General features: G+C 45.6%; 1 protein-coding gene across 1 annotated transcript in view; it reads left to right on the top strand.

Moving 5' to 3' along the window:
• The first annotated feature begins 4924 nt into the window (after positions 1-4924).
• Positions 4925-15470, top strand: part of LOC137322209 (dynein axonemal heavy chain 8-like) — a 1675662-nt gene continuing 1665116 nt past the window's right edge. The window contains exons 1-3 of the mRNA XM_067985325.1: positions 4925-4997; positions 5146-5201; positions 5353-5487. Of these exons, the coding sequence (XP_067841426.1) occupies positions 4925-4997; positions 5146-5201; positions 5353-5487 (264 nt within the window). The remainder of the gene's footprint in view (positions 4998-5145; positions 5202-5352; positions 5488-15470) is intronic.

The following is a 15470-nucleotide window of genomic DNA, read 5'->3' as shown; positions in this document are numbered from 1 at the left end:
AGATGGTACACACTGCAGCTATGGTGCGTCAGTGGTGAAGGGAGTGAATGTTTAGGGTGGTGGATCAAGTGGGCTGCTTTGTCCTGGATGGTGTTGAGCTTCTTGAGTGTTGTTGGAGCTGCACTCATCCAGGCAAGTGGAGAGTATTCCATCACACTCCTGACTTGTGCATTCTGGATGATGGAAAGGCTTTGGGGAGTCAGGAGGGGAGTCTCTTGCTGCAGAATAGCCAGCCTCTGACCTGCTCTTGTGGCCACAGTATTTATGTGGCTGGTCCAGTTAAGTTTCTGACCAATGGTGACTCCCAGGATGTTGATGGTGGGGGATTCGGCGATGGTAATGCCGTTGAATGTCAAGGGGAGGTGGTTAGACTCTCTTTTGTTGGAGATGGTTATTGCCTGGCACTTGTCTGGCACGAATGTTACTTGCCACTTATCAGCCCAAGCCTGGATGTTGTCCAGGTCTTGCTGTATGCGGGCACGGACTGCTTCATTATCTGAGGGGTTGTGAATGGAACTGAACACTGTGCAATCATCAGCGAACATCCCCATTTCTGACCTTATGATGAAGGTCATTGATGAAGCAGTTGAAGATGGTTGTGCCTAGGACACTTCCCTAGTTGTGGCTGTTTTGCCTGCCAATTTTTGTTTCCAATCTACCTGGGCAGTCATTCTCACCTCACCTCTGGAATTCAGCTCTTTTGTCCATGTTTGGACCAAGGCAGTAATGAGGTTTGGAGCCGAGTGGTCGTGGCGGAACCCATGCTGAACATCGGTGAGCAGGTTATTGGTGAGTAAGTGCTGCTTGATAGCACTGTCGGCGACACCTTCCATCACTTTGCTGATGATTGAGAGTAGACTGATGGGGCGGTAATTGGACAGATTGGCTTTATCCTGCTTTTTGTGGACAGGACATACCTGGGCAATTTTCCACATTGTCGGGTAGATGCCAGTGTTGTAGCTTTTGTAAACAATTTTACAACACCAAGTTATAGTCCAGCAATTTTATTTTAAATTCACAAGCTTTCGGAGGCTTCCTCCTTCGTCAGGTGAACGATGTGAAAATGAAATCCTCGAAATGAAATCGCATTTATAATTCACAGAACAAAGCTTGGTGATTACAGACAGTTTTTTCAACTGCCCGTTGCCAAGGCAATCAGTGTGCAGACAGACATGTGTTACCTGCCAGGTCTCAGAATATACAAATCACCAAAAAAAACAACAAACAAAAAACAGTGTTGTAGCTGTACTGGAACAGTTTGGCTCGAGGCGTGGCTCGTTCTGGAGCACAGGTCTTTCAGCACTACAGCCGGGATGTTGTTGGGGCCCATAGCCTTTGCTGTATCCAGTGCACTCAGCCGTTTCTTGATAGCACGTGGATTGAATCGAATTGGCTGAAGACTGGCTTCTGTGATGGTGGGGTTATCGGGAGGAGGCCGAGATGAATCATCCACTCTGCACTTCTGGCTGAAGATGGTTGCAAACACTTCAGCTTTGTCTTTTGCACTCACGTGCTGGGCTCTGCCATCATTGGGGATGGGGATGTTTGCAGAGCCTCCGCCTCCCGTTAGTTGTTTAATTGTCCATCACCATTCATGACTGGATGTGGCAGGACTGCAGAGCTTTGATCTGATCCGTTGTGGAATTGCTTAGCTCTGACTATAGCATGTTGTAGGGGTGGACATAGTTGAGAGGATGGGGGAGGTGGTGAAATGATTGCTGTGCTGGTGAGCGAGGTGGAGAGATGAACAGCTACACTTACTCTTGCTGCTCTTGTGAAGTCATTAAACCTCTTTCTACATTGAACCCAGGTCCTGGAGGTGATGCTACTGGCACTGACTCTATCAGCAACCTGTGTCAAGACCAGCCTGACAGTGGCCTTAGGGATGCTCCTGTGGATGCCGGGGAAAACTATCTCCCTCTTCACCTACTCTACCTGCGCTCGGATTTCCAGAGAGGCATCAGGAAACCGGGCGGGATGGGGGGGAGGAGTTTGTGGGGAGGAGGGTGGTCAGCCCTTTGATTAATCTCTGCAGCCAACATTTTCCACAGTTGTTCACTGATAAATGCAAACAAGGGATTCAACCTCACATTAAGAGGTGCATCCCCTCTTTAAGTGCAGTTGGGAAATGTGACTGAAATTGCGCTGGTCATGTGGGCAGCCTGCCTGTCCTTCAAATTTTAATGAGGCCTGGGAAAATGGCCTGCGCCCCTCACCGACAATGTCGTGGGAGCTTACCGCCTGTCCTGCCCCTGCCCGCACGATTCCTGTCCCGAGTTAAAATCAGGGCTGATATCTCTCAGTCATTATCTTAAACCGTATTGTATTGTGGTCCCTACTCCCTAGATGTTACCCCACGCTTACTTCTCATGTGCTCTGGTTTATTTCTCATTACACCAGTGCTTCCTATTTGTTGGGCTTCTTACATATTGGGTCAAAATGTAGTTTTATACACACTGTTTAAAAATCCATCTCCTTCTCCTCTTTCGCTTCCTCTCCTTGCTAGTTTATTTTGGGTAGTTGAAATTCCTCATGATCATGATTCTGTTTTTTTACTCATTTCATATATTTGCCTACAAATTGCATTGGTCATTTATTTGTCAATTTTGGCTTGATTTGTTTGATACATTTGTTTTTGGATCTGTAATTGGTGTTTATATTTGTCTTCATAGTGAAGTGAGGGCAACACCAATGAGTCTGGAGTGAAGGAAGGCAATCGGACAGTGATTGTAAGAAAAGAGCTAACAATTGTGGGACCGTTGGTGAATGGGGCATGGGTGGGTTGACTTTCTTGAAGCGATCCTCGATGAGTTTGCCTCTGAGAGCTCTGGCATATAGGGACTCTGGTAGTCACTGCCTCCCCTCTTCCTCCTGTACTGTCCAGGTGGTAGTAAGCGCTGGTCCCTCATAATGGCAAAGTTGTGGAGCATGCAGCAGATGTGCAGTAGATTACAAATGTGGATATTCACTTGGGAATGTACTGCGAAACTCCCTCCGGAACAGTCCAGGTAGCAGTAGCGTTGCTTGAGTACGCCGATTGTTTGATGATGTTCCTTGTGGCAGCATAGCTGTCCTTGTAGGTATGCTCTGCAGCTGTGTGGGGCTTCCTGACTGGAATCTTGAGCCATGTCCGCATGGGATAACCCTTGTCGTTAAATATCCAGCCTTTACCTCGGCGGCCTGGTTGGAATAAAGTTGACACAGAGGACTGATGCAGGATAAGAGTCATAACATGGGGGGTACATGTGCACAAATCTTTGAAGGTGGCAGGACAGCTTGAGAAAGCGTTGAAAAAAGCATATGGGATCCTAGGCTTTATAAATAGAGGCATAGAGTACAAAAGCAAGGAAGTTATGTTGAACCTTTATGAAACACTGGTTCGGCTACAACTGGAGTATTGTGTCCTATTCTGGGCACCGCCATTTAGGAAGGATGTGAAGGCCTTAGAGAGGGTGCAGAAAAGATTTACTAAAATGGTTCCAGGAATGAGGGACTTCAGTTATGTGGATAGACTGGAGAAGCTGGAGTTGTTCTCCTTAGAGCAGAGAAGGTTGAAGGGAGATTTGATAGCAGTTCAAAATCATGAAGGGTTTAGATAAAGTAAGTAAAGAGAAACTGTTCCCGTTGCCGGAAGGGTCGAGAACCAGAGGACACAGATTTAAGGAGATTGGCAAAAGAACCAACGGCGACATGTGGAAAAACTTTTTACGTAGCAAGTAGTTATGATCTGGATTGCGCTGCCTGAAAGGGTGGTGGAAGCAGATTCAATCTTGGCTTTCAAAAAGGAATTGGATAAATACTTGAAGGGAAAAATTTTTCAGGGCTACGGGGAAAGAGCGGGGGAATGGGACTAACTGAATTGCTCTTACAAAGAGCCGGCATGGGCTCGATGAGCCGAGTGGCCTCCTTCTGTTTTAACCATTCTATGATTCTCTATGACTGCTGCCAGGATAGCAGGCACAGACCCGCTTGAGATGCTGCCTGCGGTCGCATACCAGTAGTGTAATCCCTTTCTATTGATAATGACACCAAGCTGGTTATTGGAAACACGCATGCAATGTGCATGCAGTCAATGACATTTTGCACCATGGGGAAGCCTGCCACGCGGGCGAAACCTAGTCTTCTCTTGTCCTCCTTAATAGGGAAAGAAATATAAGTGTTTCTCCTGGTGTAGAGCCTTGATGACCTCCCTGATACTTCGGTGCATTGCAAACTGCGAGATGTTGCTGATTTCACCTGTTGCAGCCTGAAAGAAGCCCGTGGCATAAAAGTTGAGGACGATGGTCACTTTGACAGCCAAAGGCAGTGCCTGGTTTTAAGCTACAGCTGTGGCTGTAGCAGGTGACATAGCTTGGTGACAGCCTCCTTGGTGAAGTGAAGGCTCCTCCTCAGTCAAGTTGAGGTAGGTGCATTCCTCCCTGAAGACTCTGTGGATATGTCCTCGTCCTCGACCTCCTCCTCCTCCTTATTTTTCTTCTTCTCTTCCTCTACTGGCAGCTTCTCCTGCTCCGTGGTGTCTTCCTTACTGCTCTCACTCGTCCTCTATTCCCAAAGGCAGTCCAACCCGACCACCCATGTTTGAAGCCAGACTATTTGTGAGGCAAAGAGCAACAACAGTCCAAAAGCAGCAAAACCTCTCTGTGCAGACAAAGTGAACTTTCAAGAGCGCTGGAACACAGCAAAAAACACCTAGAAGTCAAACATTAGTCAGAAATAGTAAACCAGCCAGAAATAGTAAACCAGCAACTAACCTGTAAGTACTGCATGATGCCTTTAAATAGTGCTGGTGAGGGGGCCTTCATGCTAGTTAGCATCTCATTGTGATGAGATAGGTCTGCACATGACAAATGATGCCGTAGCTGCTCTAAAATGGAAAACGTCCTTCAAAAAGAGCAAGAACTGTGTATATTAATTCCTACTTAAAATGCTGCTGGCGTGCACTTCTGACGCAAGATTACTTCCTTACCCAAGATGGTGGCGAACTTTTGGCCAGAAGTGTCAGCCCGCTTCCTGCCCGCCATGTTGAGGACTTAGTAGACCGCTTAGTGCCCGAAAAATGAGTGCTATGCGGCCGAAATTCTAGACAATGATATTTTGGTTCTTCTGAAAGACTTTAAAAACAATTGTTTTTTTTCTCATATTCAGGTCATATAGGTCAGATGCAAAGCAAACCTCATTCTGGATATGTTGGTCAAAGTAAGGTACCTTTGTACAATAAATGAAAAGACATTCTGATGTCCTGAGCTCACAGTATTACCTATGTCATTGTTGTTCTTCCCATTGACCACCTGAATTTGTATCTATATAGAGGTAATTTATTCACCTATTTTATGCTTCTCTTTTGACTTTTAGGCTAGGTACAGGGAAGCCAGGGAGAACAGAAAAATGAAGCTTGACCAAGCACATCGTTACATTATTGAAATCTTGGCTAGAAGACTGGAGCTGCAGAAAACTGCCGTGGAAGATTTTATTTTGGATTCCCTATCTGTAAGTAATGTTGTTTGATATGTTTGAATTGTTTTAATTTAGTCTTGTCTCCCATTTTTCTAAGTTATTTTCTTGAGAAGCAATTTTTTTTGCATGTTTCTTTTTAATTCACTGCTATTTGGATGGTGAGTTTTCTTTTTTCTGCCAATTTTCTCACTTTTCCTCCTCCTTGTGCAGGCATTTATTGAGGTTCAGTTTCACGGACAACAGTCACGCATGTGGCCATAATTTCATGTGGTGAGCTTAGACTGAGCGTTTGCAAGTTTTAGTTGAGCCTGTTCCATCAGTTGTCTCCGTTACTCCAGTCAGTCTGGATCAATAAAACCTCTATGCTAGATCTTATTTGATGAGCGTAGGAGATCACCTCCAATCGATTTTCCCATAGTTATCAATTTCTCAGTTTACTATGATAATGGATGCCTTCCCTGTTTGGGTGAGAGACTATCTTCAGGGCGCATGGACTCAAGGCAGGTAGACTTGGGTAGAATTCACTTGGCAGTGTCAATCTGAAATAAGAGTTGTTCATTAAGTACTGGAAAATGTTCAACTCCTGGTGAAGGGCAAGTCGGTATGTTTTTGGTCAGACAACACCATAGCTGTCCCATGCATGAACAAACAAGGCTTGGTACCTCTGCTGATTTGCTCATTGAAGTCTGAACCATAAGTGGACAATCTCTACACAACACCTGGCTGTGGAAGATGACACAGGAGCAGAAGCTCAAAACTCAGACAGTCATCAAGACAGTCCAGAATATTTTTAGGACTTGAAGTTTCCTGGAGTTCAAACTATTCGCTATACCAGATAATCACCATCTCCTGTGCTTCTGCTTAAGGCCTGTGGACAAGCTAATTTGGAGACATAACAACAATAACTTACGTTTACATAGCGCCTTTATTATAGTAAAACATGCCAAGGCACTTCACAGGAGCGTTATCAAACACAATTTGACACCGATCCACATAGAGATATTAGGACAGGTGGCCAAAAGCTTGGTGAAAGAATTAGGTTTTAAGGAGCATCTTAAAGTAGGAGACCGAGGTAGAGAGACAGAGAACTTTAGGGAGGGAATTACAGAATTTAGGGCCTAGGCAGCTGAAAGCACGACCACCAATAGTGGGGCGATGGAAATTGGGGATGTGCAAGAGGCCAGAATTGGAGGAGCACAGAGATCTCTGAGGAGGTTATAGGGGCAGGGAGGGGTGAGGCCATGGAGGGATTTGAACACAAGGATGAAAATTTTAAATTCAAGGCATTGCCGGACTGGGAGCCAATGTAGGTCGGCGAGCACAGGGGTGATGGGTGAACGGGACTTGTTGCAAGTTAGGATACAGGCAGCGGAGTTTTAAATGAGCTGAAGTTTATGAAGGGTAGTAGGTGGGAGACTGGCCAGCAGAACATTGGAATAGTCGAGTCTGGAGGTAACAAAAGCATGGATGAGCAGAGGCACGGGCAGAGACGGGTAATGTTACGGAGGTGGAAGTTGGTGGTCTTGGTGATGGAGAGCATATGGGGTCGGAAGCTTAGTTCAGGGTCAAATAGAATGGTGAGGTTACGAAGGGCCAACTTCAACCTCAGACACTGGCCACGGAGGGGGATGGAGTCGGTGGCTACGGAACAGAGTTTGTGGCAGAGACTGAAGACAATAGGTTCGGGCTTCCCAAAATTTACTTGGAACAAATTTCTTCACACTCAGTACTGGATGTCGGACAAGCAGTCTGACCAATCGGAGGCAGTGGACACGTCGAGACAGGTGGTGGTGAGATAGAGCTGGGTGTTGTTAGCATACATGTGGAATATAAAGTTATGTTTTCGGATGATGTTGCCGAGGGGCAGCATGAAGATTAGAAATACCAGCTGGATAACGGGGGAGAGGCGTTTGAGGTAGATGGTGTGTCAAATATGTCAAAGGCTGCAGAGAGGTTGAGAAGGATGAGGAGGGATAATGCACAGTCACATAGGAAGTCATTTGTGACTTTGATAAGGGCCATTTCAGTGAGGTGGCAGGGGCGAAAACCTGATCGGACCTGTTCAAACATGGAGTTGCGGAAAAGATAAGCATGGATTTGGGAGGCGACATCATGTTCAAGGACTCTGGAGAGGAAATGGAGGTTGGAGGTGGGCGGTAGTTTTCAAGGACAGATGGGTCATGGGTTTTTTGCGGGGTGGGGAGGGCTGATGATGGCAGATTTGGAAGAGAAGGAGCAGTACTAAAGGAGAAGGAATCATTAACATTGTCAGCTAGCATGGGGGCCAGGAAGGGAAGTTGGTCAGCAGTTTAGGGGAATAGGATCAAGAGAGCAGGAGGTGGGTCTCATGGACAAGATGACCTTGGAGAAGACATGAGGGGAGAGAGGACAGGAACTAGAAACTAGAGAAAGATGCGAGTTCAGGGCTAGGGCAGGCAGAAACCTTAGGGGAAGTTTGGCTTGGACGGTCTTTCCTTTTTTTATGCACAGATTTCTGTATCTATAACCACTAATTTCCTGATAGAAACATAGAAAATAGGAGCAGGAGTAGGCCATTCGGCCCTTTGAGCCTGCTCTGCCATTCAATATGATTATGGCTGATCCTCTATCTCAATACCATATTCCTGCCCTCTCCCCATACCCCCTGATGCCTTTTGTGTCTGATATCTAGGGTTTTGCAGAAAACGTGGCTGATCTGATCCTAACCTCAAATTTAAATTCATGTTCAATTTCCTGCCCGCTCCCCGTAACCCCTAATTCCCTTTACTTCTAGGAAACTGTCTATTTCTGTTTTAAATTTATTTAATGATGTAGCTTCCACAGCTTCCTGGGGCAGCAAATTCCACAGACTAAGCAAACAAGAGCAAAGAAGTTATGTTGAACCTTTATAAAACACTGGTTCGGCCACAGCTGGAGTATTGTGTCCAATTCTCGGCACCGCACTTTAAGAAAGATGTGAAGGCCTTAGAGAGGCTGCAGAAAAGATTTACTAGAATGGTTCCAGGGATAAGGGACTTCAGTCATGTGGATAGGCTGGAGAAGCAGGGGTTGATCTCCTTAGAGAGGACAGCGGGTTATAGAGCCACTGCCACTTGCTGCCTTCTGTTATGCACCACCTTCTGCAAGAAATCAGGACGTGTGTCAGTGAGTGTCCTGCAAGATTATTGCAAAGGAGAGGGATGATACACGGATTGGAGTTAAGGAGGAGGAGTGTGAAATATTGGATGGGATAAACATAGTGAGAGAGGAAGTATTAAGCGGATTAGCATCTTTGAAATTGGATAAATCACCAGGGCCAGATGAAATGTATCCCAGGCTGTTTAAAGAAACCAGGGAGGAAATAGCGGAGGCTTTAACAATCATTTTCCAAACGTCACTGGATACAGGTGTAGTGCCGGAGGATTGGAGGACTGTTAACGTTGTACCGTTGTTTAAAAAGGGAGCGATGGATAGACCGAGTAATTACAGGCCAGTCAGCCTAACCTCGATGGTGGGCAAATTATTGGAATCAATTCTGAGTGACAGGATAAACTGTCACTTAGAAAGGCACGGACTAATCAAGGACAGTCAGCATGGATTTGTTAAGGGGAGGTTGTGTCTGACTAACTTGATTGAATTTTTCGAGGAGTTGACAAGGAGGATCGATGAGGGTAGTGCAATTGATGTCTACATGGATTTTAGCAAGGCTTTTGACAAGGTCTCGCATGGCAGATTGGTCAAAAAAGTAAAGGCCCATGGGATCCAAGGGAACGTGGCAAATTGAATCCAAAATTGGCTCAGTGGCAGGAAGCAAAGGGTAATGGTCGATGGGTGTTTTTGTGACTAGAAGGCTGTTTCCAGTGGGGTGCCGCTGTCTCGGTACTAGGTCCATTGCTTTTTGTGGTATACATTAACGATTTGGACTTAAATGTAGGGGGCATGATTAAGAAATTTGCAGATGACACAAAGGTAGGCTGTGTGGTTGATAATGAGGAGGAAAGCTGTGGATTGCAGGAAGATATCAATTGACTGGTCAGATGGGCAGAAAAGTGGCAAATGGAGTTCAATCCGGAGAAGTGTGAGGTAATGCATTTGGGGAGAGCAAACAAGGCAAGGGAATACACAATAAATAGGACAAATTAATCGAGTGAACCTTCGTTGCACCGCCTCTAAAGCAAGTATATCCGTCCTTAGATAAGGAGACCAAAACTGTACGCAGTACTCCAGATGAGGTCTCACCAAAGCACTGTACAATTGAAGTAAGACTTCCTTACTCTTGTATTCCAACCCCCTTGCAATAAAGGCCAACGTGCCATTTGCCTTCCTAATTGCTTGCTGTACCTGCATGCTAGCTTTTTGTGTTTCTTGTACCAGGACACCCAAGACTTTCTTTCACCAACATTTAATAGTTTCTCACCATTTAAAAAATATTCTGTTTTTTCTATTCTTCCTACCAAAGTGAATAACCTCACATTAACTCCTTCTGCCACCTTCTTGCCCACTCACTTAACCTGTCTATATCCCTTTGCGGACTCTTTGTGTCCTCCTCACAGCTTACTTTCCCACCTAGCTTTGTATCGTCAGCAAAATTGGATACACTACACACTGACCCTTCATCCAAGTCATTAATATAGATTGTAAATAGCTGAGGCCCAAGCACTGATCCTTGCAGCAATCCAGTAGTTACAGCCTGCCAACCTGAAAATGACCCATTTATCCCTACTCTCTGTTTTCTGTCCATTAACCAATCCTCTATCCATGCTAATATGTTACCCCCAACCCCGTGAGCCTTGATCTTGCGTAACAACCTTTTATTTGGCACTTTGTCGAATGCCTTTTGAAAATCCAAATATACTATATCCACTGGTTCCCCTTTATCTACCCTGCTAGTTACATCCTCAAAATACTCCAATAAATTTGTCAAACACGATTTCCCTTTCATAAAACTATGTTGACTCTGCCTAATCATATTATGATGTTGTAAGTGCCATGTTACATTTGCTGCCTTGCAATCCACTGGGACCGTTATAGAATCTAGGGAATTTTGGAAGATCATAACCAATGCATCCACTATCCCTGCAGCCATCTCTTTTAGAACCCTCGGATGTAGGCCATCAGGTCCAGGGGATTTATCAGCTTTTAGTCCCGTTAGTTTCTCAAGTACTTTTTCTCTACTGATAATAATTACATTACGTTCCTCACTCTCATTAGCCCCTTGGTTCCCCACTATATCTGGTATGCTTTTTGTGTCTTCTACTGTGAAGATAGATAAAAAATATTTGTTTAATGGATCTGCCATTTCCTTATTCCCCATTATAATTTCTCCTGTCTCAGCCTCTAGGGGACCAACATTTACTTTTGCTACTTTCTTCCTTTTGACATACTGAAGCAAGCTAAGGGGAAAATTGAAGGAGAGGGAAGTGGAAAATTGAAGGAGAGATGAAAGGGTGCAGAAGCTGGCAGTTGTCCTTTTGCGAGAAGGAAGGAGATCACAAAATTAAATAAGGAGAAGGGGAGAATGCCAAAGTTTACTGAGGGGAGAGAGGAGCAATAAGCATGACCTGGGGGGAGAAAGGGTGGAGTGACCGCATGAACTGGTGGGGTGGGGGGGATGGGGAAGAGTGCCAACTTGAGCTAAGAAGGCCTGAGAAGGGAAAGAGTGCCTCCCTGAATCGGGAGATGGGGGATAATAGTGCCAACTTAAATGGGGGGCTGGGGGAAGAAGAGTTCCAAGTTGAAATGAGAAGAGTATCAGGTAGAATTGAGGGGGGAAGATGGAGAAGAGTGCCAGTGTGAACTGGGAGGGTTGGAGGAAAGGAGAATGGGGACAATTTTAAATGCCTCTGCCTGGTACAAACAGGATGTGGAGATGCCGGTGATGGACTGGGGTTGACAATTGTAAACAATTTTACAACACCAAGTTATAGTCCAACAATTTTTATTTGAAATCTACAAGCTTTCGGGGCCTCCGAAAGCTTGTAGATTTCAAATAAAAATTGTTGGACTATAACTTGGTGTTGTAAAATTGTTTACAATGGTACAAACAGGGCAGCCTGAAAATTATGTCTGGTCACTTACCATCCCATTTATGCTGACAGTTCGGCCGCCACCATCCTGAGAAGGATGGCTGGAGCGTCGACCTGTTTCAGGCATATATAGGACCCCGGTTGTAATTTTGAGGTATAAATGGCCCATTTGTTCTGGCGTTGAGCAACCTAACCAACTTTAAAGGGACCAGTGGAGGCTGCTCAAAAAGTGGTTGAAGTTTTTTATTTTTATTTTTTTGGGGCCAGGAGGAGCACTGTTTCTTCCCCTTGGCTCACAAAAAAACTTCAGGCCCATGCGAGGTCCCCCCTGGGAACTCCTCCCACCCGGCAGGCATGATTTCATACGAACATGCGTTCATACGAATTAAGAGCAGGAGTGGGCTATTCGGCCCCTCGAGCCTGCTCTGCCATTTGATAAGATGATGGCTGATCTGATTGCGACCTCAACCCTACTATCCCGTCTACCTACTATAACCTTTGACTCCCTTGTTAATCAGGAATCCATCTAACTCAGCTTTAAAAATATTCAATGACCCTGCCTCCACCGCTCTCTGGGGAAGGGAGTTCCACAGACTCACGACCCTCTGAGAGAAAAAAATTCTCCTCATCTTCTTAAATGGGAGACCACTTATTTTTAAACTTTGGCCCCTAGTTCTAGTCACTCCCACAAGGGGAAACATCCTCTCAGCATCTACCCCTTCTAGTCCCTCAGGATCTTATCTGTTTCGATAAGATCACCTTTCATTCTTCTAAACTCCAGTGTTTACAGGCCCAAATTGTCCAACCTTTCCTCATAAGCTAACCCCCTCATCTCAGGAATCAGTCGAGTGAACCTTCTCTGAACTGCCTCCAAAGCAATTATGTCCTTTCTTAAATAAGGAGACCAAAACTGCACACAGTATTCCAGATGTGGTCTCACCAATGCCCTGTACAACTGAAGCAAAACATCTCTACTTTTATATTCCATTCCCTTTGCAATAAATGACAACATTCCATTTGCCTTCCTAATCACTTGCTATACCTGCATACCAACTTTTTGTGATTCATGTACTAGGACACCCAGATCCCTCTGTATCTCAGAGTTCTGCAATCTCTCTCCATTTAAATAATAAACTGCTTTTCTATTCCTCCTGCCAAAGTGGACAAGTTCACATTTTCCCACATTATACTCCATCTGCCAAATTTTTGCCCACTCACTTAACCTATCTATATCTCTTTGCAGACCCCTTATGTCCTCTTCACAATTTACTTTCCCACTTACCTTTGTGTCATGAGCAAATTTAGCAACCATACATTCATCCAAGTCATTGATATAGATTGTAAATAGTTGAGGCCCAAGCACTGATCCCTGTGGCACTCCATTTGTTACATCGTGCCAACCTGAAAATGACCCATTTATGCCTACTCTCTGTTTCCTGATAGCTAACCAATTCTTTATCCATGCTAATATGTTACCTCCTACACCATGAGCTCTTATTTGGGTAGTAGCCTTTGATGTGGCATCTTGTCCCTGCCTTCCCCAACCGCCGAGCTGTCTCAGAAAACCGGTTTAGTCCTCTTAGCTCGCTGACTGCATGTAAATGAGGCTTGGGCCTCAAAATAGTTTGGATCTTAACGGGCATGTGTCAGGTTCACTTTGCTTGCCTTTGGTGCACCTCAGATTAAAATTGGCCCAAATTCTGTGAAAGGTTGGAAAGTTGAAAGGGCTGATTTTAGTCTACAGATGCAAATCAGTTCTAAATGATGGAAAACCTACCTGAAAAGTCAGTATGAGATCATTTATGCAATTATTTGCAACAGCAGGTGCAGACTCGTATTGGTGTAAGGAGCACACTAATGGTGGGAGAGGGAAATTGCATGCAAGTCACAGAGATGAGGCCAATTAAAGCAGAATGCTTCAATAGGGGCACAAAAATTCTGAAAGCCTTTTGAGAACCTCAAAATGAACAGCTGAAGGGATAGGGGGTTAAGAACTGGCAGGTGAAAATGAAATGACAGGAAAGGGAACCCTATGTGCAGGTATGAGTCTTCAGTCAAGTGACAGAGCAGCTGAGCACCTGACCCCCCTCCCCTCCCCCACCTCTCCCCCCTTTTTAATCGCTGCTGAAGTGGAGGCAACGCTGCATAAGGTGCATGTGAGGGGAATTATTCTCCACAGCATCATCCCCATAGGTCAGCATTGTAGCATCCATACAAGGGTGTACTGTCAAATTTTATGCCCTAACTCATCGTTTCTGTCCCTGCAGCATGGTTATGGCTGCCGTAGATGGCATTGCAGCAAATTTTTTTTTTATTCGTTCATGGGATGTGGGTATCGCTGGCGAGGCCAGCATTTATTGCCCATCCCTCATTGCCCTTGAGAAGGTGGTGGTGAGCCGCCTTCTTGAACTGCTGCAGTCCGTGTGGTGACGGTTCTCCCACAGTGCTGTTAGGAACGGCGATATATTTCCAAGTCGGGATGGTGTGTGACTTGGAGGGGAACGTGCAGGTGGTGTTGTTCCCATGTGCCTGCTGCTCTTGTCCTTCTAGGTGGTAGAGGTCACGGGTTTGGGAGGTGCTGTCGAAGAAGCCTTGGCGAGTTGCTGCAGTGCATCCTGTGGATGGTACACACTGCAGCCACAGTGCGCCGGTGGTGAAGGGAGTGAATGTTTAGTGTGGTGGATGGGGTGCCAATCAAGCGGGCTGCTTTGTCCTGGATGGTGTCGAGCTTCTTGAGTGTTGTTGGAGCTGCACTCATCCAAGCAAGTGGAGAGTATTCCATCACACTCCTGACTTGTGCCTTGTAGATGGTGGAAAGGCTTTGGGGAGTCAGGAGGTGAGTCACTCGCCGCAGAATACCCAGCCTCTGACCTGCTCTCGTAGCCACAGTATTTATATGGCTGGTCCAGTTAAGTTTCTGGTCAATGGTGATCCCCAGGATGTTGATGGTGGGGGATTGGGCGATGGTAATGCCATTGAATGTCAAGGGGAGGTGGTTAGACTCTCTCTTGTTGGAGATGATCATTGTCTGGCGCGAATGTTACTTGCCACTTATGAGCCCAAACCTGGATGTTGTCCAGGTCTTGCTGCATGCGGGCTCGGACTGCTTCATTATCTGAGGGGTTGCGAATCGTCAGCGAACATCCCCATTTCTGACCTTATGATGGAGGGAAGGTCATTGATGAAGCAGCTGAAGATGGTTGGGCCTCGGACACTGCCCTGAGGAACTCCTGCAGCAATGCCCTGGGGCTGGGATGACTGGCCTCCAACAATCACTACCATCTTCCTTTGTGCTAGGTATGACTCCAGCCACTGGAGAGTTTTAAGAACATAAGAACATAAGAAATAGGAGCAGGAGTAGGCCAATCGGCCCCTCGAGCCTGCTCCGCCATTCAATAACATCATGGCTGATCTGATCCTAACCTCAAATCTAAATTCATGTCCAATTTCCTGCCCGCTCCACGTAACCCCTAATTCCCTTTACTTCTAGGAAACTGTCGATTTCCGTTTTAAATTTATTTAATGATGTAGCTTCCACAGCTTCCTGGGGCATCAAATTCCACAGACCTACTACCCTCTGAGTGAAGAAGTTTCTCCTCATCTCAGTTTTGAAAGAGCAGCCCCTTATTCTAAGATTATGCCCCCTCGTTCTAGTTTCACCCATCCGTGGGAACATCCTTACCGCATCCACCCGATCAAGCCCCTTCACAATCTTATATGTTTCAATAAGATCGCCTCTCATTCTTCTGAACTCCAATGAGTAGAGTCCCAATCTACTCAACCTCTCCTCATATGTCCGCCCCCTCATCCCCGGGATTAACCGAGTAAACCTTCTTTGTACTGCCTCGAGAGCAAGTATGTCTTTTCTTAAGTATGGAGACCAAAACTGTATGCAGTATTCCAGGTGCGGCCTCACCAATACCTTATATAACTGCAGCAATACCTCCCTGTTTTTATATTCTATCCCCCGAGCAATAAAAGCCAACATTCCGTTGGCCTTCTTGATCACCT

Source organism: Heptranchias perlo, chromosome 5, assembly GCF_035084215.1.
Source record: "Heptranchias perlo isolate sHepPer1 chromosome 5, sHepPer1.hap1, whole genome shotgun sequence".
Lineage (NCBI taxonomy): Eukaryota > Metazoa > Chordata > Chondrichthyes > Hexanchiformes > Hexanchidae > Heptranchias > Heptranchias perlo.
The sequence above is the reverse complement of the archived record's forward strand: the minus strand, read 5'-3'. Positions and strand labels throughout refer to the sequence as shown.